Source organism: Toxotes jaculatrix, chromosome 16 (assembly GCF_017976425.1).
Source record: "Toxotes jaculatrix isolate fToxJac2 chromosome 16, fToxJac2.pri, whole genome shotgun sequence".
NCBI classification, from domain to species: Eukaryota; Metazoa; Chordata; class Actinopteri; family Toxotidae; genus Toxotes; species Toxotes jaculatrix.
The window spans coordinates 6,721,124-6,748,785 of NC_054409.1; the positions used below are offsets into that span (position 1 = coordinate 6,721,124).

General features: G+C 41.4%; 3 protein-coding genes across 3 annotated transcripts; all 3 read left to right on the plus strand.

The window, feature by feature from the left end:
* Positions 1-189: 189 nt before the first annotated feature.
* On the plus strand, positions 190-4,236 carry LOC121195231 (tripartite motif-containing protein 16-like). Its single transcript, XM_041058562.1, has 2 exons — positions 190-3,071; positions 3,153-4,236. Exon 1 carries the CDS (start codon positions 239-241, stop codon positions 1,907-1,909), a length of 1,671 nt encoding a protein of 556 aa, XP_040914496.1. The 5' UTR covers positions 190-238; the 3' UTR covers positions 1,910-3,071; positions 3,153-4,236.
* Positions 4,237-4,909: 673 nt separating this feature from the next.
* On the plus strand, positions 4,910-7,892 carry LOC121195243 (tripartite motif-containing protein 16-like). The gene has a single exon (XM_041058573.1). The coding sequence runs from the start codon at positions 5,079-5,081 to the stop codon at positions 6,759-6,761; it is 1,683 nt and encodes a 560-aa protein (XP_040914507.1). The 5' UTR covers positions 4,910-5,078; the 3' UTR covers positions 6,762-7,892.
* A 440-nt stretch (positions 7,893-8,332) lies between these two features.
* On the plus strand, positions 8,333-11,242 carry LOC121195244 (tripartite motif-containing protein 16-like). Its single transcript, XM_041058574.1, has one exon. It carries the CDS (start codon positions 8,345-8,347, stop codon positions 10,010-10,012), a length of 1,668 nt encoding a protein of 555 aa, XP_040914508.1. The 5' UTR covers positions 8,333-8,344; the 3' UTR covers positions 10,013-11,242.
* Positions 11,243-27,662: the final 16,420 nt, after the last annotated feature.

Genomic DNA, 27,662 nt, shown 5'->3' on the forward strand with positions numbered 1-27,662 from the left:
TGCCCCTCCTCCTCTTCCTGCTTTTCAATGCAGCCAGTCCCATTCAGGCCACGTGTTTCCTGCTTCCTGTGTGTTTCATAGATCTTTAACTTTACAGATGGGCTTAACCAACATGGTGGGAAATGCAAGTGCTTTCAAGTGAGCGAATGTGGAGAATGGAAACTCAGTTTGGGATTGGATCAGTTTTGTTGTGTGAGAAAGTGAAACTATTTGACTTTCACTGTCTCTGAGGGTTGAAATGGCGCAGCAAGAAAAATTCTCCTGTTCCATCTGTCTGGATCTACTCAGAGATCCAGTGACGATTCCCTGTGGACACAACTACTGTATGGACTGTATTAAAAGGTACTGGTATGAAGAGAAACAAGGGAAAGTACAAAGCTGTCCTCAGTGCAGGCAGGATTTCATACCAAACCCTGTCCTGGTGAAAAACACCATGTTAGCAGATTTAGTGGAGGAGCTGAAGAAAACAGGAGCCTCAGCTGAACCAGCTGATCAGTGTTATGCTGGACCTGAAGATGTGGCCTGTGATGTCTGCACTGGGAGAAAACTGAAAGCTCTCAAGTCCTGTCTTCAGTGTCTGGTCTCTTACTGTGAGCAACACCTCCAGCCTCACTATGAGTCTCCAGCCTTTGAAAAACACAAGCTGGTTCAACCTTCCAAGAAGATTCAGGAGAACATCTGTACTCGTCACAATGAGGTGATGAAGATTTTCTGCCGCACTGATCAGCAGTGTATCTGTTATCTCTGCTCCATGGATGAACATAAAGGCCACGACACAGTCTCTGCTGTAGAAGAAATGACTGAGAGGCAGAGAGAGCTAAAAGTGAATCAGCAAAAGATCCAGCAGAGAATCCAGGACAGAGAGAAAGATGTGAAGGTGCTTCAGCAGGAGGTGGAGGCTATCAGTCGCTCTGCTGATAAAGCTGTCAGGGAAAGTGAGAAGATGTTCACAGATCTGATCCTTCTCTTTGAGAAAAGAAGGTCTGATGTGAAGCAGCAGATCAGATCCCAGCAGGAAAGTGAAGAAAGGCGAGTCAAAGAGCTTCAGGAGAAGCTGGAGAAAGAAATCTCTGAACTGAGGAACAAAGATGAAGAGTTGGAGAAGCTCTCACACACAGAGGACCACACCCAGTTTCTACAGAATTACCCTTTACTTTCAAATCTCACTGACTCTTCAGAGTCACTCAGCTTCAATATCCGACCTCTGCGATACTTTGAGGATGTGATGGTGACTGTGTCAGAGGCCAGAGATAAACTGCAGCACGTTCTTAAAGAAGAATGGACCAAGATCTCACAGACAGTGACTGATGTGGATGTTTTACTGCCACAAGTGGAGCCCAGGACCAGAGCTGAATTCTTACAGTACTCACGACAAATCACACTGGATCCAAACACAGCAAACACATGGCTGGTTTTATCTGGAGGGAACAGAAAAGCAACAGTGATGAGACAATCACTACATGCTACAATAAAAATGTTAAGTCAGATACAGTCTACACAGCTGAGTTCACCCTGTAGCTTCTACCATTATAAGGTGCTGAGCAGAGAAACTTTGACTGGATGTTGTTATTGGGAGGTGGAGCACAGTGGGCTTGTAGTTTCAGTAGCAGTCACATACAAGCATACAGGAGGAACAGAATATGAGAGGGTATTTGGGAACAATAACAAGTCTTGGGCAATGTATTGTTTTGCGGATAGATTTGAATTCAGACATAACAACATCAGAACCTCCATCTCAGATCCTCTGTCCTCCAGAGTGGGAGTGTACCTGGACCACAGGGCAGGTATTCTGTCCTTCTACAGTGTCTCTGAAACCATGACTCTCCTCCACAGAGTCCAGACCACGTTCACTCAGCCGCTCTATGTGGGACTTGGAGTTGGTTATAGATCTACAGCTGAGCTCAGATAGGTTGGAATGATTAGGTGGATGAGTGACGTTGGGGTTTTTTGCTGCTTGGATCTTTTTGCTGTGGTGTTACTGCAAATTCTCACTGATGAGCTGATAAACTGTGTAGACATGCTGTGATCTGCCTGTGATTTTGCTGTTCTTGTAGTTTAAGCTTTGGAAGGTGGCACTGCTTTCAATGTATGTGTGACATGAAATACACATCAGTCTAAGACCAGGACTCTTAACCTCAGGTTTGCAGCAGGGTTACAGGAAGGCTGCTAAAATAAGCCAATAGGAAATAAATTCAGCACGCTGCAGAGTAACAGTGCCACGTACACACACACAGGTCGCACTCCTAAAAAGGTTGTGAACCACTGGTCTAAAATGTTTCTTCTGTGAATTCTATGCAGTAATAATTAATACTGTTTATTTCAAATAGAGACTGTTATAGGCCTTTGATTTCTCATAGAGAGGGCAACAGAACAATATGAAAAAACTCAGCGTGTGGTTCAGCTGCAGGAACACAACCTGGCAGCTCACATGGCGCCACAACATCTGAGCAATCGCACTTATTTACTCATGTATTCCTACATCTTTTTACTGATGGTGCAGATCAAGGGTTGTTCAACACTTAGTGGGGATGTGACATTTTCCTTCCCTTCAAAAATCTGATCTTTCTTTCTTTCTTTTCATCTTTTTTTTATTTTGTAATTTTGTGCCTGAGGAGAGTGTGCAACAAGGCAAACCCACAAAAGTTAAAGTATCTCTTACTGTAAGATATCAAGCTTCCATAACTGCATGTGAGCTAAGAAAATGTGCACACCCCTGAATCCACCTAAAAAGAGTGAATACCAAGAGATCAGTTTGACATTCTACCAGCAGAGGGAATACAAGTGTAAGGTACTACAAGTAGACAGATAAAAGCATTTTGTGAGGGTTGAGTTGGGCCGAGTTAGGTTTGTAACTCCACCCAGTAATGGGTAGGGATAGATATGCCTGCCTGTTGATAGAGGTACTTTCTGATTATACAGATCTTTGCAGTCCTGTGAGCCTGTAGGCCGTGGCTAAATGAAACTTAGCTCTTTCCATCTGACAGGAAGACTGAGGAGTGCACTGTGTTGAGCCTTGACCACAGAACCGGACAGAGCCAGGGGATTCCATAGTAGACCCGCCACATCTTTAAGTATGAAACTTATTTAAAGGCAGTGTAGTAGGGCTAATGTATTAACACACATTTTTTAATAGCTGTTGTCACTTCTTTCAGGCCCAGATCCAGACTGCTGCTGTGCCTGAGCGGTTCTTTTATTGGTTGAATGTATTTGCTTCACCTGTTGTTTTTACAGGGACTGATGTACTGATTTTTGCGGCACCGACATTAGTTCCTGTGAACTAATATTTTGTTTTTACTGTGTTCATATAAGTTCTTTATTGTTCATTTTATTAGTTTGTTTTATCAGAACCAACTGATTTTTAATTGTTTTTATTTTTAGGTAGAGGGCCAGCCTGTGGGGAGTAGTTTTGCCGGGTACACACGTTGCATGCTGTGTGGTGATATAAATGGTGGCGGTCACATAGTCATGTCTTGAATTTACTCATGTGCAGTGCAGTGGTGGTAGATTTGCAGTGTTTAAAGCCTTGCAGTGTTTTAAGTGTCTTCTAATGGGCACCAGGTGAGCACATGGTGTGAGTATAAGCAGACTGCGATAGGCTCACCTTACAGTGAGTACTCTACCCTTGTTTTAAGCGTTTACTATAGTATTCAGTTGGTGCTATCTAGGCTATTTTTATATTGTAGAATAAAGGCTATCATTTGTACTTACCTGAGTGCGTTTGTTCTTTCAGGCCTGTTAGCTCTCAACACTTTCTGTTTTAAGTATCTTGGTTTAAATAAACTCATTATTTGTTTGAAAGCATGTCTGCCGCTCTTTCTTTTTGAGTTTTTTAATTATTTGTGTCCCCGCTCAGTATCAGTAAGTTATCTTGTCTTGAGGTTTATGATTTTTAACTACACGGGTCTCTTTACACTCGGAGTTGGGTCACAATTTAAACCATGAACAATCATTTAAATAAAACAGGTGGAAGTGGCAAACGAATGAAGATCAGTGTGTGACATTTCAAACGTGACAGGATGTCACTGTCCACTCAATATCTACTCATCACATGTAAAGACATGTAAAGTTTGTGGCAGCTGTGATCAGCATGAATGCATGTATTTATTCACTGTGTTTTGTTCTCCACCGAGCACCGTCATCATCACGTGAGACAACTGTATACTGTCACCACAGAGCCACCGTACAACCACCAACATCAGCTGCATCAAATAACATTCTGTCAAATAAACTAACTATTAGCCCTTGAAGCTTCTGATGACTTGGTGTCTTATCTTTCTCCAGGCTTGGCCACAGCAGCTGAAGGCTAAAGTTTTCCATTAAAGTACATTGGTTATGGAATTCAGCTTGAGGTTGTTGAGGTAACTAGATTAAATTGAACCTGAAGAAATGAAACTCAGTTTGGGATTGGATCAGCTTTGTTGTATGAGAAAGTGAAACTATTTGACTTTCTCCTCTGCTATAGAAAACGACCTAAATGTCCTTAAAGATGGACGTTGTAAACGCTTTAACATTCCTCTGTAAAGGCTGGATTATAACACATATTTTGTGTTTTTTTTTCTTTTCTGTCTTTCTTTTGTTTGCTGTAAAAAAAAACTCTGTAGGAAACTTGATAATAAACCTTGGAGGACATGAAAATCTCAAATCCATAGAGGACTCAGTCAACACATCAACCTACAATAAGACAAATCTTTCCAGAATAATCTGAGGTTGTGAGGCAAGATGTATTTTTTAGGTGGAATTCATCCAGTTTGGTGTTTCAAACTCTTTAACTTGGGGCTAAAAAAACCATCCTAACTTCCTTGTTCCAGTCCTCTTCCTGGAACGTGACAAAGCCCAATAAGCCCCTCCTCCCTCTTCCTGCTTACCAATGCAGCCAGTCCCATTCAGGCCACTTGTTTCCTGCTTCCTGTGAGTTTCACACATCTGCAAGTTTACAGACGGGTTTAAACAACATGCTCGGAAGTTCAAGTGCTTTCAAGTGAGTGAATGTGGAGAAATGAAACTCAGTTTGGGATTGGATCAGTTTTGTTGTATGAGAAAGTGAAACTATTTGACTTTCACTTTCGCTGAGGGTTGAAATGGCGCAGCAAGAAAAACTCTCCTGTTCCATCTGTCTGGATCTACTCAGAGATCCGGTGACGATTCCCTGTGGACACAACTACTGTATGGACTGTATTAAAAGGTACTGGTATGAAGGGAAACAGGGGAAAGTACAAAGCTGTCCTCAGTGCAGGCAGGATTTCATACCAAACCCTGTCCTGGTGAAAAACACCATGTTAGCAGATTTAGTGGAGGACCTGAAGAAAACAGGAGCCTCAGCTGAACCAGCTGATCAGTGTTATGCTGGACCTGAAGATGTGGCCTGTGATGTCTGCACTGGGAGAAAACTGAAAGCTCTCAAGTCCTGTCTTCACTGTCTGGTCTCTTACTGTGAGCAACACCTCCAGCCTCACTATGAGTCTCCAGCCTTTGATAAACACAAGCTGGTTCACCCGTCCAAGAAGATTCAGGAGAACATCTGCAGCTGTCACGATGAAGTGATGAAGATTTTCTGCCGCACTGATCAGCAGTGTATCTGTTATCTCTGCTCCATGGATGAACACAAAGGCCACGACACAGTCTCTGCTGCAGCAGAGAGAGCTGAGAGGCAGAGGGAACTAAAAGTGAATCAGCAAAAGATCCAGCAGAGAATCCAGGACAGAGAGAAAGATGTGAAGGTGCTTCAGCAGGAGGTGGAGGCTATCAGTCGCTCTGCTGATAAAGCTGTGAGGGAAAGTGAGAAGATGTTCACAGATCTGATCCTTCTCTTTGAGAAAAGAAGGTCTAATGTTAAGCAGCAGATCAGATCCCAGCAGGAAAGTGAAGAAAGACGAGTCAAAGAGCTTCAGGAGAAGCTGGAGAAGGAAATCTCTGAACTGAGGAACAAAGATGAAGAGTTGGAGAAGCTCTCACACACAAAAGACCACACCCAGTTTCTACAGAATTACCCTTTGCTTTCAAATCTCACTGACTCTTCAGAGTCACCCAGCTTCAATATCCGACCTCTGCGATACTTTGAGGATGTGATGGTGACTGTGTCAGAGGCCAGAGATAAACTGCAGCACGTTCTTAAAGAAGAATGGACCAAGATCTCACAGACAGTGACTGATGTGGATGTTTTACTGTCACAAGTGGAGCTCAGGACCAGAGCTGAATTCTTACAATACTCACAACAAATCACTCTGGATCCAAACACAGCAAACACACAGCTGGTTTTATCTGAAGGGAACAGAAAAGCAACAATGATGAGACAATCAGTATTTGCTGCAATGGCAAGGTCATGCGAAATGTTAAAGGAGTTACAGACTACACAAACCAGTTCACTCTGTAGCTTTTACCGTTTCCAGATGCTGAGCAGAGAGACTTTGACTGGATGTTGTTATTGGGAGGTGGAGCACAGTGGGGATGTAGTTTCAGTGGCGGTCACATACAAGCATACAAGAGGAACAGAATATGAGAGGGTATTTGGGAACAATGACAAGTCTTGGGCAATGTATTGTTTTGCAAGGAGATTAGAATTCAGACATAACAACATCAGAACCTCCATCGCAGATCCTCTGTCCTCCAGAGTGGGAGTGTACCTGGACCACAGGGCAGGTATTCTGTCCTTCTACAGTGTCTCTGAAACCATGACTCTCCTCCACAGAGTCCAGACCACGTTCACTCAGCCGCTCTATGTGGGACTTGGAGTTGGTTATAGATCTACAGCTGAGCTCAGATAGGTTGGAATGATTAGGTGGATGAGTGACACTGAGCTTTTTTGCTGCTTGGATCTTTTTGCTGTGGTGTTACTGCAAATTCTCACTGATGAGCTGATAAACTGTGTAGACATGCTGTGATCTGCCTGTGATTTTGCTGTTCATGTAGTTTAAGATTCGCACTTTCTTGTGTTCCTCTTTTTATTTCTAATTTTGTGCCTGCGGAGTGTGTGCAACAAGGCAAAGCCACACTGGACAATGTACTTGAATCTTAATATATTTATCTTTTATTTATTTTAATTATTTTACATTTGCATGTTTAGTATCTCTTACTGTAAGATATCAAGCTTCCATAACTGCATGTGAACTAAGATAATGTGCACACCCCTGAATCCACCTAAAAACTTAGAATTGTACTGTATCAATCAATACATCATCAGGTAATACAAGTAGACAGATAAAAGCATTTAAACCATGAACAATCATTTAAATAAAACAGGTGGAGGTGGCAAATGAATGAAGATCAGTGTGTGACATTTCAAACATGTGACAGGATGTCACTGTCCACTCAATATCTACTTATCACATGTAAAGACATGTAAAGTTTGTGGCAGCTGTGATCAGCATGAATGCATGTATTTATTCACTGTGTTTTGTTCTCCACCGAGCACCGTCATCATCACGTGAGACAACTGTATACTGTCACCACAGAGCCACTGTACAACCACCAACTTGTGGAATTTAGCTTGAGGTTGCTGAAGTAACTAGATTATTTTCCCCCCTCAGTCCTAACTTTTCGTGGGGCCACTACTTGGACGTGTCCTTGCCCATTCAGAGCTCATATGGTCTGAACTATAGCTTCATCACTCTCAAGCTCCAATTCTGATTCACAAATGGCACAAAAACTAATTCCTCATCATCAGTGGTCTCAGGCGTCTCTTCTTTCAAAGTGTGTCTTCATTTAAAAATAAGTTTTGAATGGGATCTTTTCTCCTCTGCTGTAGAAAACGTCCTAAATGCCCATACGTATGGACGCTTAAACATTCCTCTGTCAAAGCTGGATTATACCCCACATTTCGTGTTTTTTTTCTCTTCTGTCTTTCTTTTCTTTGATGTAAACAAACTCTGTAGGGAACTTGATAATAAACCCTGGAGGACATGAATATCTCAAATCCATAGAGGACTCAGTCAACACATCAACCTACAATCTGACAAATCTGTCCAGGATAATCTGAGGTTGTGAGGCAGGATATATTTTTTAGGTGGAATTCATCCAGTTTGGTGTTTCCAATTCTTTAACTTGGGTCTAAAAAAACATCCTAACTTCCTTGTTCCAGTCCTCTTCCTGGAACGTGACAAAGCCCAATAAGCCCCTCCTCCCTCTTCCTGCTTTCCAATGCAGCCAGTCCCATTCAGTCCATGTGTTTCCTGCTTCCTGTGTGCTTCACAGATCTGCAAGTTTACAGATGGGCTTAACCAGCATGGTGGGAAATGCAAGTGCTTTCAAGTGAGTGAATGTGGAGAAATGAAACTCAGTTTGGGATTGGATCAGTTTTGTTGTGTGAGAAAGTGAAACTATTTGACTCTCACTGTCTCTGAGGGTTGAAATGGCGCAGCAAGAAAAACTCTCCTGTTCCATCTGTCTGGATCTACTCAGAGATCCGGTGACGATTCCCTGTGGACACAACTACTGTATGGACTGTATTAAAAGGTACTGGTATGAAGAGAAACAAGGGAAAGTACAAAGCTGTCCTCAGTGCAGGCAGGATTTCATACCAAACCCTGTCCTGGTGAAAAACACCATGTTAGCAGATTTAGTGGAGGAGCTGAAGAAAACAGGAGCCTCAGCTGAACCAGCTGATCACTGTTATGCTGGACCTGAAGATGTGGCCTGTGATTTCTGCACTGGGAGAAAACTGAAAGCTCTCAAGTCCTGTCTTCAGTGTCTGGTCTCTTACTGTGAGCAACACCTCCAGCCTCACTATGAGTCTCCAGCCTTTGAAAAACACAAGCTGGTTCAACCGTCAAAGAAGATTCAGGAGAACATCTGTACTCGTCACAATGAGGTGATGAAGATTTTCTGCCGCACTGATCAGCAGTGTATCTGTTATCTCTGCTCCATGGATGAACACAAAGGCCACGACACAGTCTCTGCTGTAACAGAAATGACTGAGAAGCAGAGAGAGCTAAAAGTGAATCAGCAAAAGATCCAGCAGAGAATCCAGGACAGAGAGAAAGATGTGAAGGTGCTTCAGCAGGAGGTGGAGGCTATCCGTCGCTCTGCTGATAAAGCTGTGAGGGAAAGTGAGAAGATGTTCACAGATCTGATCCTTCTCTTTGAGAAAAGAAGGTCTGATGTGAAGCAGCAGATCAGATCCCAGCAGGAAAGTGAAGAAAGGCGAGTCAAAGAGCTTCAAGAGAAGCTGGAGAAGGAAATCTCTGAACTGAGGAACAAAGATGAAGAGTTGGAGAAGCTCTCACACACAGAGGACCACACCCAGTTTCTACAGAATTACCTTTTACTTTCAAATCTCACTGACTCTTCAGAGTCACTCAGCTTCAATATCCGACCTCTGCGATACTTTGAGGATGTGATGGCGACTGTGTCAGAGGCCAGAGATAAACTGCAGCACGTTCTTAAAGAAGAATGGACCAAGATCTCACAGACAGTGACTGATGTGGATGTTTTACTGCCACAAGTGGAGCCCAGGACCAGAGCTGAATTCTTACAGTACTCACAACAAATCACACTGGATCCAAACACAGAAAACAGAAAGCTGGTTTTATCTGAAGGGAACAGAAAAGTAACATTGGGACAATCAATATTTGGTGCATTTAAAATATTAATGGAGTTACAGTCTACACAGCTGAGTTCACCCTGTAGCTTCTACCGTTTTCAGATGCTGAGCAGAGAGACTTTGACTGGATGTTGTTATTGGGAGGTGGAGCACAGTGGGGATGTAGTTTCAGTAGCAGTCACATACAAGCATTCAAGAGGAACAGAATATGAGAGGGTATTTGGGAACAATGACAAGTCTTGGGCAATGTATTGTTTTGGGAATAGATTAGAATTCAGACATAACAACATCAGAACCTCCATCTCAGATCCTCTGTCCTCCAGAGTGGGAGTGTACCTGGACCACAGGGCAGGTATTCTGTCCTTCTACAGTGTCTCTGAAACCATGACTCTCCTCCACAGAGTCCAGACCACGTTCACTCAGCCGCTCTATGTGGGACTTGGAGTTGGTTATAACTCTACAGCTGAGCTCAGATAGGTTGGAATGATTAGGTGGATGAGTGACGTTGGGGTTTTTTGCTGCTTGGATCTTTTTGCTGTGGTGTTACTGCAAATTCTCACTGATGAGCTGATAAACTGTGTAGACATGCTGTGATCTGCCTGTGATTTTGCTCTTCATGTAGTTTAAGCTTTGGAAGGTGGCACTGCTTTCAATGTATGTGTGACATGAAATACACATCAGTCTAAGACCAGGACTCTTAACCTCAGGTTTGCAGCAGGGTTACAGGAAGGCTGCTAAAATAAGCCAATAGGAAATAAATTCAGCACGCTGCAGAGTAACAGTGCCACGTACACACACACAGGTCGCACTCCTTAAAAGGTTGTGAACCACTGGTCTAAGATGTTTCTTCTGTGAATTCTGTGCAGTAATAATTAATATTGTTTATTTCAAATAGAGACTGTTATAGGCCTCTGATTTCCCATAGAGAAAGCAGCAGAACAAGATGAAAAAACTGCTACACTTTGCAGCCTCTGGGTGTCACTGCAGGACTGTGCCTGTCTCTTTCAGCTCTGCTCCGACCAGTTTGTGGCTCCAGTGAAAACTCAGCGTGTGGTTCAGCTGCAGGAACACGACCTGGCAGCTCACATGGCACCACAACATCTGAGCAATCACACTTATTTACTCATTTATTCCTACATCTTCTTACTGACGGTGCATGAGGAGTGTGGGCAACAAGGCAAAGCCACACTGGACGATTTACTTGAATCTTAATATATTTATCTTTTATTTATTTTAATTATTCTACATTTGCATGTTTAGTATCTCTTACTGTACGATATCAAGCTTCCATAACTGCATGTGAACTAAGACAATGTGCACATCCCTGAATCCACCTAAAAACTTAGAATTGTACTGTATCAATCAATACATCATCAGGTAATACAAGTAGACAGATAAAAGCATTTAAACCATGAACAATCATTTAAATAAAACAGGTGGAGGTGGCAAACAAATGAAGATCAGTGTGTGACATTTCAAACATGTGACAGGATGTCACTGTCCACTCAATATCTACTTATCACATGTAAAGACGTAAAGTTTGTGTCAGCTGTGATCAGCATGAATGCATGTATTTATTCACTGTGTTTTGTTCTCCACCGAGCACCGTCATCATCACGTGAGACAACTGTATACTGTCACCACAGAGCCACCGTACAACCACCATCATCTGCATCAAATAACATTCTGTGAAATAAACTAACTATAAGCTTCTGATGACTTGGTGTCTTATCTTTCTCCAGGCATGGACACAGCAGCTGAAAGCTAAAGTTTTTCATTAAAGTACATTGCTTATGAAATTTGGCTTGAGGTTGTTGAGGTAACTAGATTATTTTGCCCCCTCAGTCCTAACTTGTCGCAGGGCCACTACTTGGACGTGTCCTGGCCCATTCAGAGCTCATATGGTCTGAACTATAGCTTCATCACCTTCAAGCTCCAATTCTGATTCACAAATGGCACAAAAACTTCATTCCTCATCATCAGTGGACCCAGGCGTCTCTTCATTCTCAGAGCTGCTGTCATCAACACCAGCTCCAGTATCAAAGAGGAAGCTTCTCTGTATTAAACTCAACACTCTGGTGATGTGCTGCCGCTTTACTTTGACAGCAAGCAAAACATATTCCGACCACTTTATTTTAGTATCTGCATTTATTCACTGTAACAGTGACACGACAGTGCCATCATGAGGCCGAACTGGTAAACACTTCACCCGCTATCAGTCACAGTACCACCAGTGTTCAGAGAAAATCATGAGAAGAGCAATGCTCGTCATTGTTTTTGACACTTTGATACCAGAACATTGTCAGAGATAAAGAGCTTGAATCAAATGACTGAACTACACAGGGTGTAATTTAGTGCTGGGTCACTAAGGATCTGAGTGAAAGCTTCACACTGGTTTAACATCACAGATTATTAATCCCCTGAGAACATTATTAATCCACAGCTGCTTTAAAACAGTGCACATTTGAGCAGTGCCTCATGCATTGTTTTATTTTTATTTTTTAAAATGCAGGCTTTTATAGGTCCTGAAATTAAAAGGAGGGATGAGAAGAGTGGACACAAGCGTGAGGGAGAGGAGTGGGATGAAAGAAAAGTGAAGGAGGTGCAGCTGAAAAAGAGTTTCCTTAAAAGAGGAAACTCTTTTAACTTTTTCCTTAAATCCTGAGGAGAGACGAAGACACATTAAGAAGCAGGCGAGGAGTCAAAGACATGGAGATGTAAGCATCTGTAAGTTGTATGCTGAACACTGTACAACTGTTGTGGTAAAAATTCAAATAAAATCATAAAGTCAGACTTAAGGCTTCACAGAAAAAAAGAATCACTTCATTTATACCTTACAAGCCCCTTAAATGTTTCATATTAACAATAACATTTTAACAATGTTATTTTTGTTCCTTAAAACAATCCTGCCTGAATGACATGAGGCTCCACTGGGGTTTCAAAAGTTGAAATTTCATTTGATTCATCCCTACATCCAATAAAATGACTCCCGTAACACTGCTAACAGCATGTTAAATCATCCTTTTTTTGGCCGCTATCTCTCGGTCTCTCTGTCAAATCTGCATCAGTTCCACATCGGAGGCCTCCAGGCGGACTTAGATAATGCTCTCCATATTTACAGTGGCAGGAGGATTGGGAGGTTTTTGACTAGATCCCATTTGTGTGAACCTATTAGTGCTGAGCGCTCTGAGCCCCCTCTGATACGCCTCTGAGATTAGGCAATGGTATTACTGTAAGAGGATCGACTTGCCTCGAGGTGAGGGCCGAACGTACAGAGAGAGAGAGAGAGAGAGAGAGAGAGAGAGAGAGAGAGAGAGAGAGAGAGAGAGAGAGAGAGAGAGAGAGAGAGGAACACACACACAAACGGGAACATGTTCACACTGATAGGACCACACACTCCCCTGAAAAAAAAAGAAACAAAAAACAAAACAGGATCTGGCAGTGAGAGGGGGAAGGAGGTAGAGAGAGGAACACACACACACTTCAAAATGAAGAGCGGAAAGCGAGGAGCTGTGATGATAACGACTGTCATGGGAGAAAAGGATGGAGAGAGAGAAAGTGAGAGAGAGAGAGAGAGAGAGAGAGAGAGAGAGAGAGAGAGAGAGAGAGAGAGAGAGAGAGAGATCAGGTTATTTTAAAAAATGATCTGTTTCAGTCTCCTGGACCTGGATAAGTGTGATTTAACCCCTGGAGGAGAAGTCAAACCTGACAGGTGTAAATTCATTTTAAAAGAAAAGCGACAAAACCCAAAGCATGAACCTGAACCAAACTGTTTCTGGCAAAAAAAGATGGGCTGTGATGTCACAAGAAATAAATCTGAACTGTGCTTTATAGAAAGATTCGTGCTTAATACAACTTCTTCCTGTCAGTTTCCTCCATAATGAGAGCAATACTATTATTAGCCTTCTGCCAGGACAACACAACAACAAAAACAAAAACAACACAACAATAAGTTGTTAGAGACAGGAATTAGCAGGAAGGACAGCGACTGAGTAAATATGGTTTATTTACTGGTTGTTTCTTGGCATAAGTTCAGAAGTTTGGGGAAACACTGAGAATCTCACACCACATTAACGTGACCCATATGTTTTACTGCCTTTGTGTGCATGTGTGTGTGTGTGCGTGTGTGTGCACCAGTGAACCTCGGTCAGGAAGAGGAAGGTTGATGAGGAGGAAGTCACAGCCCTCCCCCCGGCAGAGGGGTGGGGGGAGAGAGCGAGAGCGCCTCGTCATAATTTATGACTTAAAAAGCATGAATTTTTCATCGCACAGTGGCAGAGATGGCAATTCATGTTTACGACAATCATTTCCTTAGTGAATGATTCATGTGGATGTGGCACTTATGAATCTTTCAGAGAACAAACAGAAACACTGATGCTCAGAGCTTTAAACTCCTTCGCTAGTCGCTGCTTCGACAGCCAAACCAAGCGTCTGGGAACCGAACGAACTGAGATGTGAGTGTGGGAATAAAAGTCCTACCTGCCTTGATTTCTTTTGTAAGCAAGAACGATGTTCTTAATGAGTGAAAAGTACAATTGCATGAACAATGAAACAGATTCTGATTTGAAAGTTGAAAGCCTTTTCTCCAGTGTGGCCGAAAACAGCAGCCTCAGTGGACTAATGCAAGACTTGATGATGAATGACTCACAGGAATCAGCCCAGTTCTGGTCTGACTCCAGGTCTAGACATTGGTCCAGGGCTGGTCCATTTCCTGCTAACTGTAGCTGATTCTCAGCCCAAGTCTGCGTCCTCTAAAACTAGGCCAAATCTGGAAGCACTATATGGTCCTGAGCCGTCATCTAGCTGCCTGGTTTTGTAGCCTGAGCTCAGAAAAAGCTCAGCTCTGTAGACGGAGCAGCCTCAGGCAGAGTACAGGCTTTTTGTGGACTGCTACCTCTTCTCCTTCATGACTGTCCCGGTGTTCATTTCTTCATAAATCTGCTGAGACCTGTGCATCCTTAAAACCAAGTGTCCTGTAACTAAATAATTTTCCTTTGTTTTTTTCCTGGATGAGTCCCCACTCATCAAGCTGCATGCTGGTTAAATGAAGAAGCTTGATTGTGACGTTAGTTATGGAGAGAATGTGGTAATTTGAAATCTAAATGATCCAGCTTCCACTGTCGTTAGCCTTTTCCCTGACTTCTAACAAAGCTGAACGTTCAATACTGTTAACCCGGCCTTCCCATCCTGTTTCACTTGAGTGTGATGTTCACATTCTTCTTCTTCTTCTGTTCCCCTCCCTCGTGTTCCTTGTTTGTCCCCTTTTTGTCCCTGTTCGTGTGTGTGTGTGTGTGTGTGCTGGTTTGGGTGTGTTGACCTACTTTCTCCTTCCGGTCAATTCTCTTGCACACCTGTTACACATCTCGTCATCAATCCACCTCCAAAGGTGCTTCACTCCTCCCTCCACCACACTGTCAGTTCACCTGCAGTGGTATTTACGTTCAGCGGACTCTCCTGGTGTTTAACTCTGTGCTTTGTCCTCGTGTTGCTCTTTCCGTTGCCGGTGTCTCAGACTCACCTGCACCAGCTCACCTGTTACCAGCCACTCTCAGCGCCACGTCAGTCTCCTGAGCTCCAGATGATTCTCATGCTGCTCTCTGGCTTCTTTGCTCAGCTCTGGAGTTGAGAGACGCTGGCCTCACCCTGCTCTGCTCCAACACTGGCTTCACTGCTGCTCAAAGACTCTTTTCACTCTAACTGTTAAAAAGACTTTGACCTTGCACCAATAACAAGCCTTTAAGCTCGAGTGTCACATTTGGGTCCAGAAGACTAAATTGTAACATCTTCAAGTTGGCACATTTCCAGCAAACAGTGGTGGCATCCATGGATGGTTTAGCAGCGCCTGAAATGTTTAAATTTAAGGTATGTGCTCCACAAGACACAAAAAGCACATAGATTTTCAGCTAACACCTGTCCTGCACACCTTTTAATTTTTGCCCTTCATGTTTGCACTGTTGTCATGAGATTGTCCTGGAAGAGGGGACGTTTAATTTTTCAAACCTGTTAAGAAACAATGTGGACGAGCCTCGACCAATAGATTCAGTGAAAAATTCCCGTTTGCTTTATTTCTGGTCTTTTGCCAGAACTTACAGTGCACACAACAACATACACCTGTTCTTGGTGACTAACTTCTGGATTGCAATCCAATATTATGGCATAATATTTAGCATTCTTGATTTCTGCCACGGTTTTGTCCAGTATTTTGTCACTGATTTTGGATTATTTTTCATAAGTATGTGATATGCTGTGCTTCACTGTCGAATTTCGAAGCTATCAGTTCCACTTCTTTTAGAAAGTTCCCATTGTTGTGCTGACGTGATGTATGAACAGATCCCCTGAGCACCAGATTCCTTTCTGCCAGGGACTGAATAATAACAATTAAGAGCTTGAGAACATCTCTCTGATTTTCTGCCTCCAAGGGCGCCATGTATCTCATCGATAGTTTTCCCCTTTGAAAGACAAAATCCTCCTATTTTTGCCATGTCATTGCATTGATCTGGGTTATTTTCATGCTGTTTCAGTGGTACACCTAGACTCAATCCCGTTCTCCCGTTCCCAGTTCTGTTTATTTTTTTTGTTGCCCCCCTTCCCCCCATTAATTGTCTGTATGTGTAGTAGTAGTAATGGAAGCTTCAGTCATCACGTTTTTACATTTTCCTTAATAGTACCCTCCCAAAAAGCAAGATTTACCTAATCACCTGTCTAATCACCTGTACCTGAGATGAAATCGAACTTGGTTGCTGGCAGACCCTATAATCACCATCACTCTTTTTCCTTTTTATGGGTATCATGTCAGGTGCAGTTCCTCTGTTGGCCCCTAGATGATGTTGCTCCAAGAAAACTTGGACTATATTTAAGTGAATGGAGAAAAAACTTTTTCAGCTCCTGTAGTAGCTGCTACACCACAGCTTTGCACAGATGAACCATGGTTTCCTACATTTTTCTTGTTGCTGCCAGCTCGTCTGTATGACTCCATTTTCAGTTTTTGACATTTGATCAGGTTGCAGTTGCATTGGCACTAATATGAATTCAGGCTTTTATTAGTTAACATAAAACCATTGACTGCCACCGTCACCCTGATATTAACTGTCGCTGCTCTGCTCAGTGGAACTATGTCCTCCTTTCAAAATCACATTTATCTGTTGACTGGAAGCTGCAGTCGCCTGGTGGAAATCTTTCATCTTGCCTGTGTAGTGCCCTTCAGAGGGCCCTACCGGCTGTTTGGATTTTAGCCAGGGTTACTATAGAAACACACAGAGGGAGAAGTGCAGGAAAACAGGAAAGGCTGGCTCATGCTAATGGAAAACACACTTATTGATTCCCCCCCAAAAAACACACACATTTGAGAATGTGAACAAAATGTAACCGTATAAGTTTTATTTTTGTTAGTGATCAAGAAGTTTGTCTAATCTCTCCTTATGAAAAATGTCTGATTTAGTATTTGCTATTCAACTGATCAGCTGTTTGTTGAACTGATTGAGTGAAGGTATCAGAACAGACACACACTCATCCGCTCTTTGTGTGCAGTTTTAAATATAATATAGGCAAAATGACACATTATCTTTTTGCTAACTATTGAAACAAAGTTCTAAAAATGTTTTTATATTTAGTTTTCTCATTTGTTGTTTTGTCACAACAGAACTGATCAGTGTGTGATCGTCTCACATCCAATCACAGGCTGACACTGGGCGTTTTGCATGCATGTGTGCGGGCATGTCTACACGGCGTGTGCGTTTGCAGACTCTGAGGAGTGTTCTTCTCTTTGAGGTGAGTTTGATATTCATGGCAGACACCTGCACAGATCACAGCTGAAAAATTTAAATCGTGTTGACTGTGAGAGTATGGAACCTACGAACGAACGAATGAACAGATGAATGAATTAAACTGTTGATCAAAGGCATTAAATTAAAATGTATGTTTGATTGAAGTCAGCCACACAGAATACGCACAACATGCATATTTAAAAAAAAAAAAAAAATTAACATGAATAGATGCACACGAGTTAATGAATGAATGGATGAACAAATGAGAGAGTGAATGAATGAATAAGTAGATGTCAAATAAATGACAGCGTGTGAGGGAAGAAAGTGAATGATAGAAAATGTTATTTAACCTGCATCAAAATGCTGAACAGTTGTACTGTGCGATGGCTATATCCTACCGTGGAACGTAGCACCTTTTTCAAAGATGAAATTCAAAATGAGTCGGACTCATCAACACCTGCTGTAATGCCACCTAGAGATGAAAGATGAAATTCCTTCGAATTTTGCAACGTGCATGCGTCGTCTAAAATTTGGTTGCACATTCACAACGTACTTGGGAGTTATGGCAGATTTGCGGCACACAGGCCACACCACAAGGATCTGACGTGAAAAGAAATGCGTCTCTGGACTCATCGTCTGTCTGTTTGTGGAGTTTAACTGGCACTGCCGTTCCAACGTCTGTAAGTATAGAACGGTAAATTGATTTCTTTCGTATACTAACTGCTGAAGCAGGATAGTCTGATGATTAGAATGTCATTGTCTTTTTTGAACCAACCCTCCAAACAACAATGCGAGGACACAATTCAAAATAAAATACTGTATGCTACATTAAAGTGACAAGTCTATTTGGCTCCTCTAAACTATGTTTACATCCATAGTGAAAGAACTGTGAGGGGAGAATTCAACTTCTATCAAAATGACGCATAGAGGAAAGGATGGAGGAAAAAAAACGAACAGCTCGTGACCCATGAGCCTCCACCTCATCTGTTAAACATGGCGGTGGTTCTGTTCTGGCTTGTACATATAAGGCTCTTTTGGCACCGGCACGCTGGCATTTATTTATGATTTTACTGCTGACTGACTGAACTCTGTGAGCTCAGGTTCAGCCAAATGCATCAAAACGCATTGATCCCAAACACAAGGCCAAAGTCACACCCATAACTTTTAAGATATTTTGGTATTTTGTGGATTTTATTCCTCCCCTATAAAATGACCCCATTCGACTCACAACTATGTGTTATTGTTTGGTGACCACTAGCCGTAATTATGATGGGAGCAAAGGACGAAGCCAGGTGACATAGTGTAAGGAGCGACAAAGTCCGTGTGAGGAGGAGGTTATGGTGAATGAATGGGTCAATAAAACACTGGACTTTGACACAGGAAAGTCCCAACCATGCAAACACACAAAACTGTGACTGTTCCTTAATAGCATATTTATTATTGTAACCAAGACTACGAAGGTGCGGTGGCGGCAGGCGTATTGTGCCCCATTTCAGGAGAGGATCCCATGGGTTGTATCAGTGGGTAGAGACAAACATCCTATATGGTCATTCAGGTTGGAGGACTTGTTGAGATTTGGAGATGCAATTACATTAATAATGCTCTGTATACTAATCTCTCTGTCTCTCTCCCTTTGTATCTGTGTGTTGGTGGATTGAAATATGGCTTATAAAATGTGTGCTGCTGTGAAGAACTCCTGTAGGACCCAATTGCCCATATATACCTGCAGACAGCCATCCATCCATCCATCCATCCACTCTCCTTTACACTGTAAATGCATGCTTTGTAATTATATAAATATTAACATATTCTTGGGTAATCTTCAATCCAGGCATTCCCCAATGGTCATTCAGCCAATCAAGGATGCAACTTACCTCCAGATAGGAAGGAAGTCTGACATTTAGGTAAGTCTTCTTGTGCTGTCTTCCCCAGAGCCAGATGAGAAGATGGATTCACCCAGTACAGAGACAACTCAAGGGACTAGCGAGCAAGCTAGTCATGAATACACTGAAATATTGAATATTTAACTAGACATTTTATCAGTATTTCTTTGCTAATGTTTTCTCATGGTGTTGCACTCCTGGCTCTGTCAGCCTGTGTTGTGACATCTCATTTTCCTTTTGTTTTTCCTCCTGACGTACTTTACTGGTCATTTCATGTTAACCACTGTTGTGACCCAGTCCCACATACACTGTTCGCCAGTACTCAGCATCAAATGTGTATTAATCCACCAGTTGAAATAGTCCCCATCAAACACAGTGTTTCCTCCTGTTTGCGTAACATCTGTTAAAAGCTACAGTGACCACCTGTTTTACTGAACCGGTTTTAAAAATGAAAGCATGTATTTGTGCACAGACCAAAACACTGTTGGTTTTGGTCTTTTAGAATAACACCACATCATAAGTGAATACAAGAGCAGACAATACGTGTGTTACAGTTGCAGTATAAATGCACCAGGTACTGTAACGCTTTTCACTGAGTATCACAGGATATTTTCCCTAAAGACGAATACTTTCTTATGGTGCTTTCTCTTTTGTGTGCAACCCAATTCTTCCTAGCATTTAAACTCCCTCGGCGCTCTTCCTCCCCTGAGGTTTCTCGTTCGTTTGACTCGGAATCTCTTCCCCTCATATCCAAATGTAACTCCTTTATTATCATTAAACATATATAATATTACGTCCCATTTAGCTGGACACAGTTAGCGCTCATTTTTAGCACATGCTGCCCCTCTGGGATTCGAACTCTCACCCGGGCTGCGTTAGTGCCTTGCTCTGCCAATTAGGGACAGTGGATCAGTAAACTGCTTCGCCCAGGGGATCAAAAAAGAAAAAGAAAAAACAAAAACAAAAAAAAGAGAGGAGGCATGGATCTGAACCGATAAATCAAACTGATACAGGATCATTATGTAAATTTTAACCTCAAAGGGCAGTTTCACTTAGTGCTGATGTGTGTGTGTGTGTGTGTGTGTGTGTGTGTGTGTGTGTGTGTGTGTGTGTGTGTGTGTGTGTGTGTGTGAGAGTGTGAGTGTGAGTGTGAGATAGATGTAGAACTGCTTCAGAACACACACGCACAGAAGGCATTACTCTGCCAGCTGAGACCCAAACAATAAACAACAACAAATAATAATACTCTTCTCCGTCTCTCTCTCTCGTCCCTCCAGGACAGCCAGTCCCTGTCTCTCTTTCCTGCTCTCTTTCTTTTCCTCCACCTCTCTCTCTCTCTGTCCTCTGTCTTTCTTTTTTCCTTTTTTTCAGTCTCCAATGCCACACAGTCACCATAGCAAGTTTGTTTTCTCCGTCTTTCCTTCACCACTGTTCAGGTTTGTATTTTTTTTATATATATATAGACACACACCTTCACTAATCTACTTTTTATTTGATTACATTAATATACTAACCAATGGTTCTATTATTTTATATTATCAATGAATCAAAGGGCTGGTATGATGAAGTAATATGTAACCAGGGTCACTGTTCACATTCCCAAATAAAGTTCAGTCAGGAAAGACACAAGTTAACATGAATGGAGAAGCTTTGTCTGATAAGGACTGTGGTGCTGACCCCATCCATTACAGAAATGTATAAGGATAGAGCCCTGTGAATATGAACAGCAGGCTATCTGAAAAATCGAAATGGAAATTTATTTGGTTAAACAACTTACTAAATGAAAATACTTTTAAAAAAACAGAAGGGAATGCAAGTCGCTAACTTGAAATAAAAACATGTACAGAGTCATTACCTGCAGGTTTAAGTATAATTTATTTTAATAATGATCTGTGAATAAATAATGTTTTAGAGCCTTTTCTGTCAGAAAATACACATTTTGCTTTAAGCTGCAGCAGCTACGTCCCTTTGGTTGCAGGGAAACAAAAAAATCTGTTTGTATTGACATGTATTGTTCACATGTTGCTCATATATTCCTCTTTTCTGTGTGATTTTCTGCCTCATTAGTTGCCTTTGAAGAGTGACAGAAGAGAGAGAAACAGAGAGGATATTACTGTAAACCTAATAAAGGAAAAATAATATGTAAGATTTATGGTTCTCATCAATAATAACATTTCTGTTAAAAACTACCGGAAAAGATCAGGCTGACAGGATAATATCAACACATATACAGTTAGAAGCATCTGTTTTGTCTTCATCTTTCGTTTCACACATTCACTTGTCATTTGCAAATCTTGATGTGTGTGTGTGTTAGTGTTTGTTTCTGTTTTGTCTTTTGAGTGTTAAAAAAATAAAATTTTTGTTTTCTTGTTTCAGGTTCATCCATTTGGAATCAATGCGATGCTGTAAAGAACAATTGCAGTTAATGGTATGTACGGTGAGTCAAAGTACTTTTTATCTTATAATAATTGTAAAGTACTTTGTGGCCTTGTTTTAAAATAAATTATTATGATCATTATTGTTGCTGTTTTTGTTAATACCCTTTACTTTAGTTTTCTCTTCTAAATCAGATTGACTTTGTTTACAACCTGTCTGATTGTCTGACTGGTTCTGTTTGTTGAGCCGTCAAACTCCAAATATCAGACCAAAGTTAACTTGTTTTGTCATTTTGACAGAAGGACTAACAGGAAAAACTGGGGCCACAAACAAATAAACAAACAAACAAATAAACACACCCTGTATTCTTCCGCCAACACATCTACCAACACACACCTAATACTTCCTCTCCAGATACCCATTGACTGCTGTGTGTGTGTGTGTGTGTGTAAGCCCCATCTTCTCTAGCTCTCTCTTACACAGACAGACAGACAGGCAGAGACACACACACACACACGTGTTCAGTGAAGGATGCAGAAACATGAAGCGCCTCTCTTTCCCTCTTCGGCACGTCAGAAGCATTTTGCCGGGTGATTAATCGCCGCGGCGAGCGTTCGAGCCCTGCAGTCGGCCCGGGGGCGTCGCCACGATCCTTGCACCTGCCACACTGATCCACTGACCCCCCCCCCCCCCCACACACACACACACACACCCCCAACTGCCCCCTCCTCCCACCACCATCCCCACTCCACAGACACACACACATTCATACACAAAGATAAAACCACAGATAAATGTACAAATGGCAGGATGTGCAAGCTTTGTGCAGAGAAGATGAAGCACGCACACACACACACACACACACACACACACTTTTGCAGATCAGACTTATTTGTCTATAAATGTTCCCAGATCAAAAAAGTCTTGGTTTAACTGAGACAGGGTTGGAATGACAGAAATTCAATGTCTGATTGGCTGAGACTGTCCAACTGTGGGGAAAAAGGAGCCCACAGGTGGTCTGTGAGCAGTTTATTATGACCTCTGGTGGCTGTGGTGATTATGATGGAGCAAAGGAGGAAGTCAAGTGGCTGAATAATGACAAAGTCCATATTATAAAGAGCCTGGAGTAGATGGGAGAGTGATGATGGTGATGGGTGGACAAATCATTGTTTCACAAACCTAACCATGTATTTGTTATTGTTACCATGACGGTGAAAGTCCGGTTCACCTGTTTGCTGTTTAACCCTGTGAGACCTGAACTATGAAAGAATGGTCAGAAAATTCTAATTTTTCAAATATGAACTCTTTATTTGTCCCTTTGACAAAATGTAAAAAAAAAAATTAAAAAAAAAAAATTCTAAGTATATTTTTTGTTTGTATCACACATGTCAAAACATTTAGAAAAGTGAGGAGTGTCTACCAGGAGTCAGTATACGAGCATAAGAGTTCATCTAAAAGGGTTAAATGCAAAGTTTATGCTTGATGGTGATGCAATGAGTCCCAGAAATGTGGGTATCATATATGATACGTACAGGCTCACAGGGTTAAGAGTAAAATAAGGTTTGGTAAAAACAAAAATATAGAATGCAATAAAAAAAAAAAAAAAAAATGGATGTCTCCTGGACTCGTCTTCACTCAGTTTCCTCTCTGACATCCTGACATTCACTCTCTGCTCCTTCACCACCTGAGTTGGAAGAGAGCGAGCATGTGTCTCAGGCCCACACTACATCTGTTACACTCCAACATGTGTGTGTCGCACCACCAGTTAGCACATGCATGTGTGTTTGTACTCTTGGTGGTGATGGTGAAGCGTGTGTGTGCGTGTGTGTGTGTGTGACAGCAGATGCCATTTGTTCTGAAATCAGCAGCTGGATCCTAAGTTCCCAGTGGGACCTGTGTTATGTCTACAACACACATGCACATGCGCGCACACACACACACACACACACACACACACACACACACACACACACACACACACACACACGCACACACACATACACACACCCACTGCCAACCATCAGCCCTACCTGTGGACTGCATGCATACATACAGACAGATGTCATGTGGGACAGCTCTTCTGTGTGTGTGTGTGTACTTGAGTGTGTGTCAGGGATCAACAGGTTTTGTGTCCTGATGGTTGTGGAGGTGAAGCGGTGGTGTGTGTGTGTGTGTGTGTGCATTTCTGTGGATATTAGTGGAGCTGAACCGCTGACCGTTAACATATGGAGCACATTACCTGCATACATTAACGACAGGTAACACGCTCACTCACAGATTTTATTTTCTAAACAAACCTTTGAAAGAAGTTTCCCAGAGTTCAGAGGGGAGAACAAACTTCTGCTGCTTGTTTTTCTTCAGCAGAAACTGATGGAAACTTAAATAATAACATATAAAAACCAGGACATGATGAGAAACAGCTGCATTTTATTAAAGCTTCGATCACTATTTTATAGTTATTATAATATTTATATATTGTCAAATGAAAAAACGCTTCATAAAATCACTGAAAATATTTAAATGCTTACAAAAGAATAACAAAAATACCAATAAAAGGGAAAAAACACTGTCATTACTAAGTTTTTGTTTCACTTTGGTTGTTTTATTTTGTTTAATTTCATTTAATTTAATAACCAACTTTAAATAATAATGATAATCACTAATTTCTTAATTTCTGAATCCTCGGTTGTCATAACAGTAGATGTTAGCATGTTACCTTTGTCAGAGTACAGCTGAGCCAACTTAAGTTTCATTCTTATATAATATCATCTAATATTTTGCTTCACTAAAAAATAGTTAATTCATTGTACATTTAGTTAATATGTGGAGGTGAGCTATTTAAATACAACTGGCAGAATTAATAGCAATAAATACATATTATTTGTCATTTTCAGAACAGTATTCCTGTCATTCATAACCTTTGATTGGAGACTCATTCATTTGTCTGACTGTATCTCAGGGAAAAAAAAGAGCTGCCAAACACTGCTGAGGAGGAAAGTTCCCGTCACATGACTCAGTGTTTCTGTCATTATTCAGTATCGTTCCACTTCTCTCAGTCTCTCTGGAGTTCATGTTAATGATGACAGGAAACACACAATTGATTGGAACACATATGAAGAATATATACGATCAAGAGAGGGAAATATTGATTTTCTTGAATTTTTTTGTTGTGTTGTTTGTTTTGGTTCAGTTGTCTTGTGCCAGGAAGTTGAAAGGGACAGGACTCTGTGGACTCTGAGGACTCTGAGGACTGTGTGGGGGCAAGCTAAATGAGATCTGAAGCTGGACTGTTCTGAAACATGTTGAACACGTCTGGAAAGCAAAGCAGAGGAAAAGTGTCTTCTGCTGCTGAACTGTGAGTGTGGCTGAAGAGAAGACTTTTCTGGAACTTGTGTTCATGCATCTCTGTATGTGAGGACATGTTAAAGAGCCTGAGCTCTTTAACATGAAACATGAGTGTAGGAGATTGTTGATAAAACTTTAAAACCCCCCTTGACAAGATTATTTGAGTGGACAGATAAAAATATAACAGCCTGTTTATTCATCCCTGGCTGCTTCGATCACATCACATCACACTGGACTGGAGCTGAATTATTAAAAGTCAGGAAAATTAAGCAAGATGCAAAATTTAGGAGACAACAACGAACTGCTGCTGTTTTTTGGTGCACTGTAGTGTGGAGTGTGAGTTTACTGTATGTCTGATGAGGACAAATATCCGTAAATATCAGTAAATATCCCTGTGTGCGTTCAGTAACATGGACGTATGCCTCAGGTTATGATTGACATAGTGTCTTATAATCTCCTGATATTTGCTTTGCCCTCCAGAAATAAAAAATCTGGACACAAAAAAATGCTTAATATTATTCATTTAAAATGCAGCTGTGTTTATCCAGCTTGATCAAAGTTGAGCCAACGTCTGACTAAACTGAGTCTGCCAAGCTGAGTGTAACTTGTCCTACAAACTCCACCGTACCATACATTGAGTTTTTTTTTTTTTTTTAATCATTGTGGCTGTTTCACAAACATTCACCTTAAAACGCCTGAGGAGTTTAGCCTTGTAGCCAGGCACCATATGGCCATCTCATCCAGGATCCACCCTCGTCCTGACAATTAGGACCACAGGCTAAAACCCTGCTGGATCTGGAGCACAGCCAGATGAGTGGAGGGACAGAGAGAAACTGAGAGAGAAAGAGAGAGGGAGAGAAAGAGCAGATTCAACACTGAGACCCAGAAGAAAAACGCTAAAAAGACTGAGAAAGAAGTGAAGACGTGAAGACAGACCAAGATTCATCTGAATGGAAGAGAAACAGGGTGTCAGGTGAGGAGGAGGGCAGCTGGACGGCTGTAGTCAGGGTGATAATAACAATAAAAGCAATAAAAATAGAGGAGGAAAAACTGACTAAACATTGTTTAGCCCACTTAGATGAAGCGTTGCAGAGGAATCCATGTGCACAATGAGCCACCCATGACTGAACGCAGAGACAGAGGCAGAGCTGCTTAATTACAGCCTGAAGAGACGAGAGTCTTCATCAGAGCGGAAACACAGGGAGGGAGAGAGGAAGGAAGGAAGGAAGGAAGGAAGGAAGGAAGTCATTTTTAGTCTTAGGAAGGAAAGAGGGAAGAATGCAAGGAGTGAAGGAATCAAACGAAGACTAATGAGCTGATGTTAAGTCAAAATGAGACGCTACTTTCATCTATAATGCAATCTTTGTCTATTTGTTAGATATTTATTAGACATTCCCGCTGATGTACCTGTGAAACACAACAAAAGATAAATATAAATCACCTCACAGATCGCACAATCACACCCCCCCCCCCCCCACACACACACACACGTAGTAACACATAGTTGTGAATAACCACAGACAAAACGGAGAGAGAAGGTGAATTATGATGGCGACATAAAAACAAAACAGCCCAGGAGGCTTATAAAAAATCATCTCACCTCCAAACACAAACAACAGACACGCAACACAGTGAGACGACTGAAAACAAACGTCAGCGTAACAGGAGTGTATTCAGGTATCATTCATTTAACTTCGCTGATCTGAGATCTAAAAATGGGAAGATTTAACAATCGAGAACAAGACGGAGAAGTCGAGGTGTGTTTGGAAGGCTGTGAATAAATATGAATAAAGTTTTCACTGAATGATCATAACATTAAAAGCATGATGTTTAAAAACGTGACAGTGAATGAATGCAGCCAATAAACTTTACAGTGTTCAAATGTGCAGTGAATTCACTTTATAGAGGTAAAAAAAAACCAAAACAATTCAAAGTCAGCGTTCACAGCTGTTTTGGAAAGCAGTGTGTGTGTGTGTGTGTCACTGTGTTACTTTGTGTAACTTTTTATAATATTGCTAAAAAACTACAAATGTTCTCAGTGAACGCAGAATCATCCATTTTCAACGCTCCCTTAAATTTCACAGTGCACAACTTTGCTCTGCAAATTTCTGAAAAGTATATACTGAGTAATTCAACTGATGCTCAGCTGTTGTTGTTCGCTGTGGACATGGGAGTAAATAAAAAGTTGATAGAGTGAATAGAAAGAGAATAAGAATAAAAAGGAACAGATGGGTAGCAGTTGTTGATGGGTTGTAGTTTAGCTGCCACTTCCAGTCTTTTACTTTGGTACACTTCATCTACCACTTCAAACTCCTTCCAGTGGTTACCTCTCAGCTACTTTACATCCCTACACTTCCTCTTTTCAGTGCAAACAGCTGCTTAAGACATATCTGTATTGACTGTTGAGTAATTGTTTTATGATTTGCCTTTTTTAAATTATCTAAGGTCAGTTATATTGAACTTGACAGGTTAGACAGATCCCAGATCTACAGTCATGACCTCTTGAAATGTGTGTTAGTATGTGTGTTATTGTTGTGTTATAGTATTCATAGGTCTTTCATAAATATGTCTCATTTCTTTGTTTTTTTGTGTGCATAAGACACCAAACTAATTCCTTCTGTGGGATTAATAAAATGATCAATGTCTCATATAAATAGTTAATTAAAAATTAAAAGAGATAATAGAATGAATGAATAAATGAATCATTAAAAGAATAAACAAACAGTCAGTATTAGCAACTGTAATCATACAGCACACTGA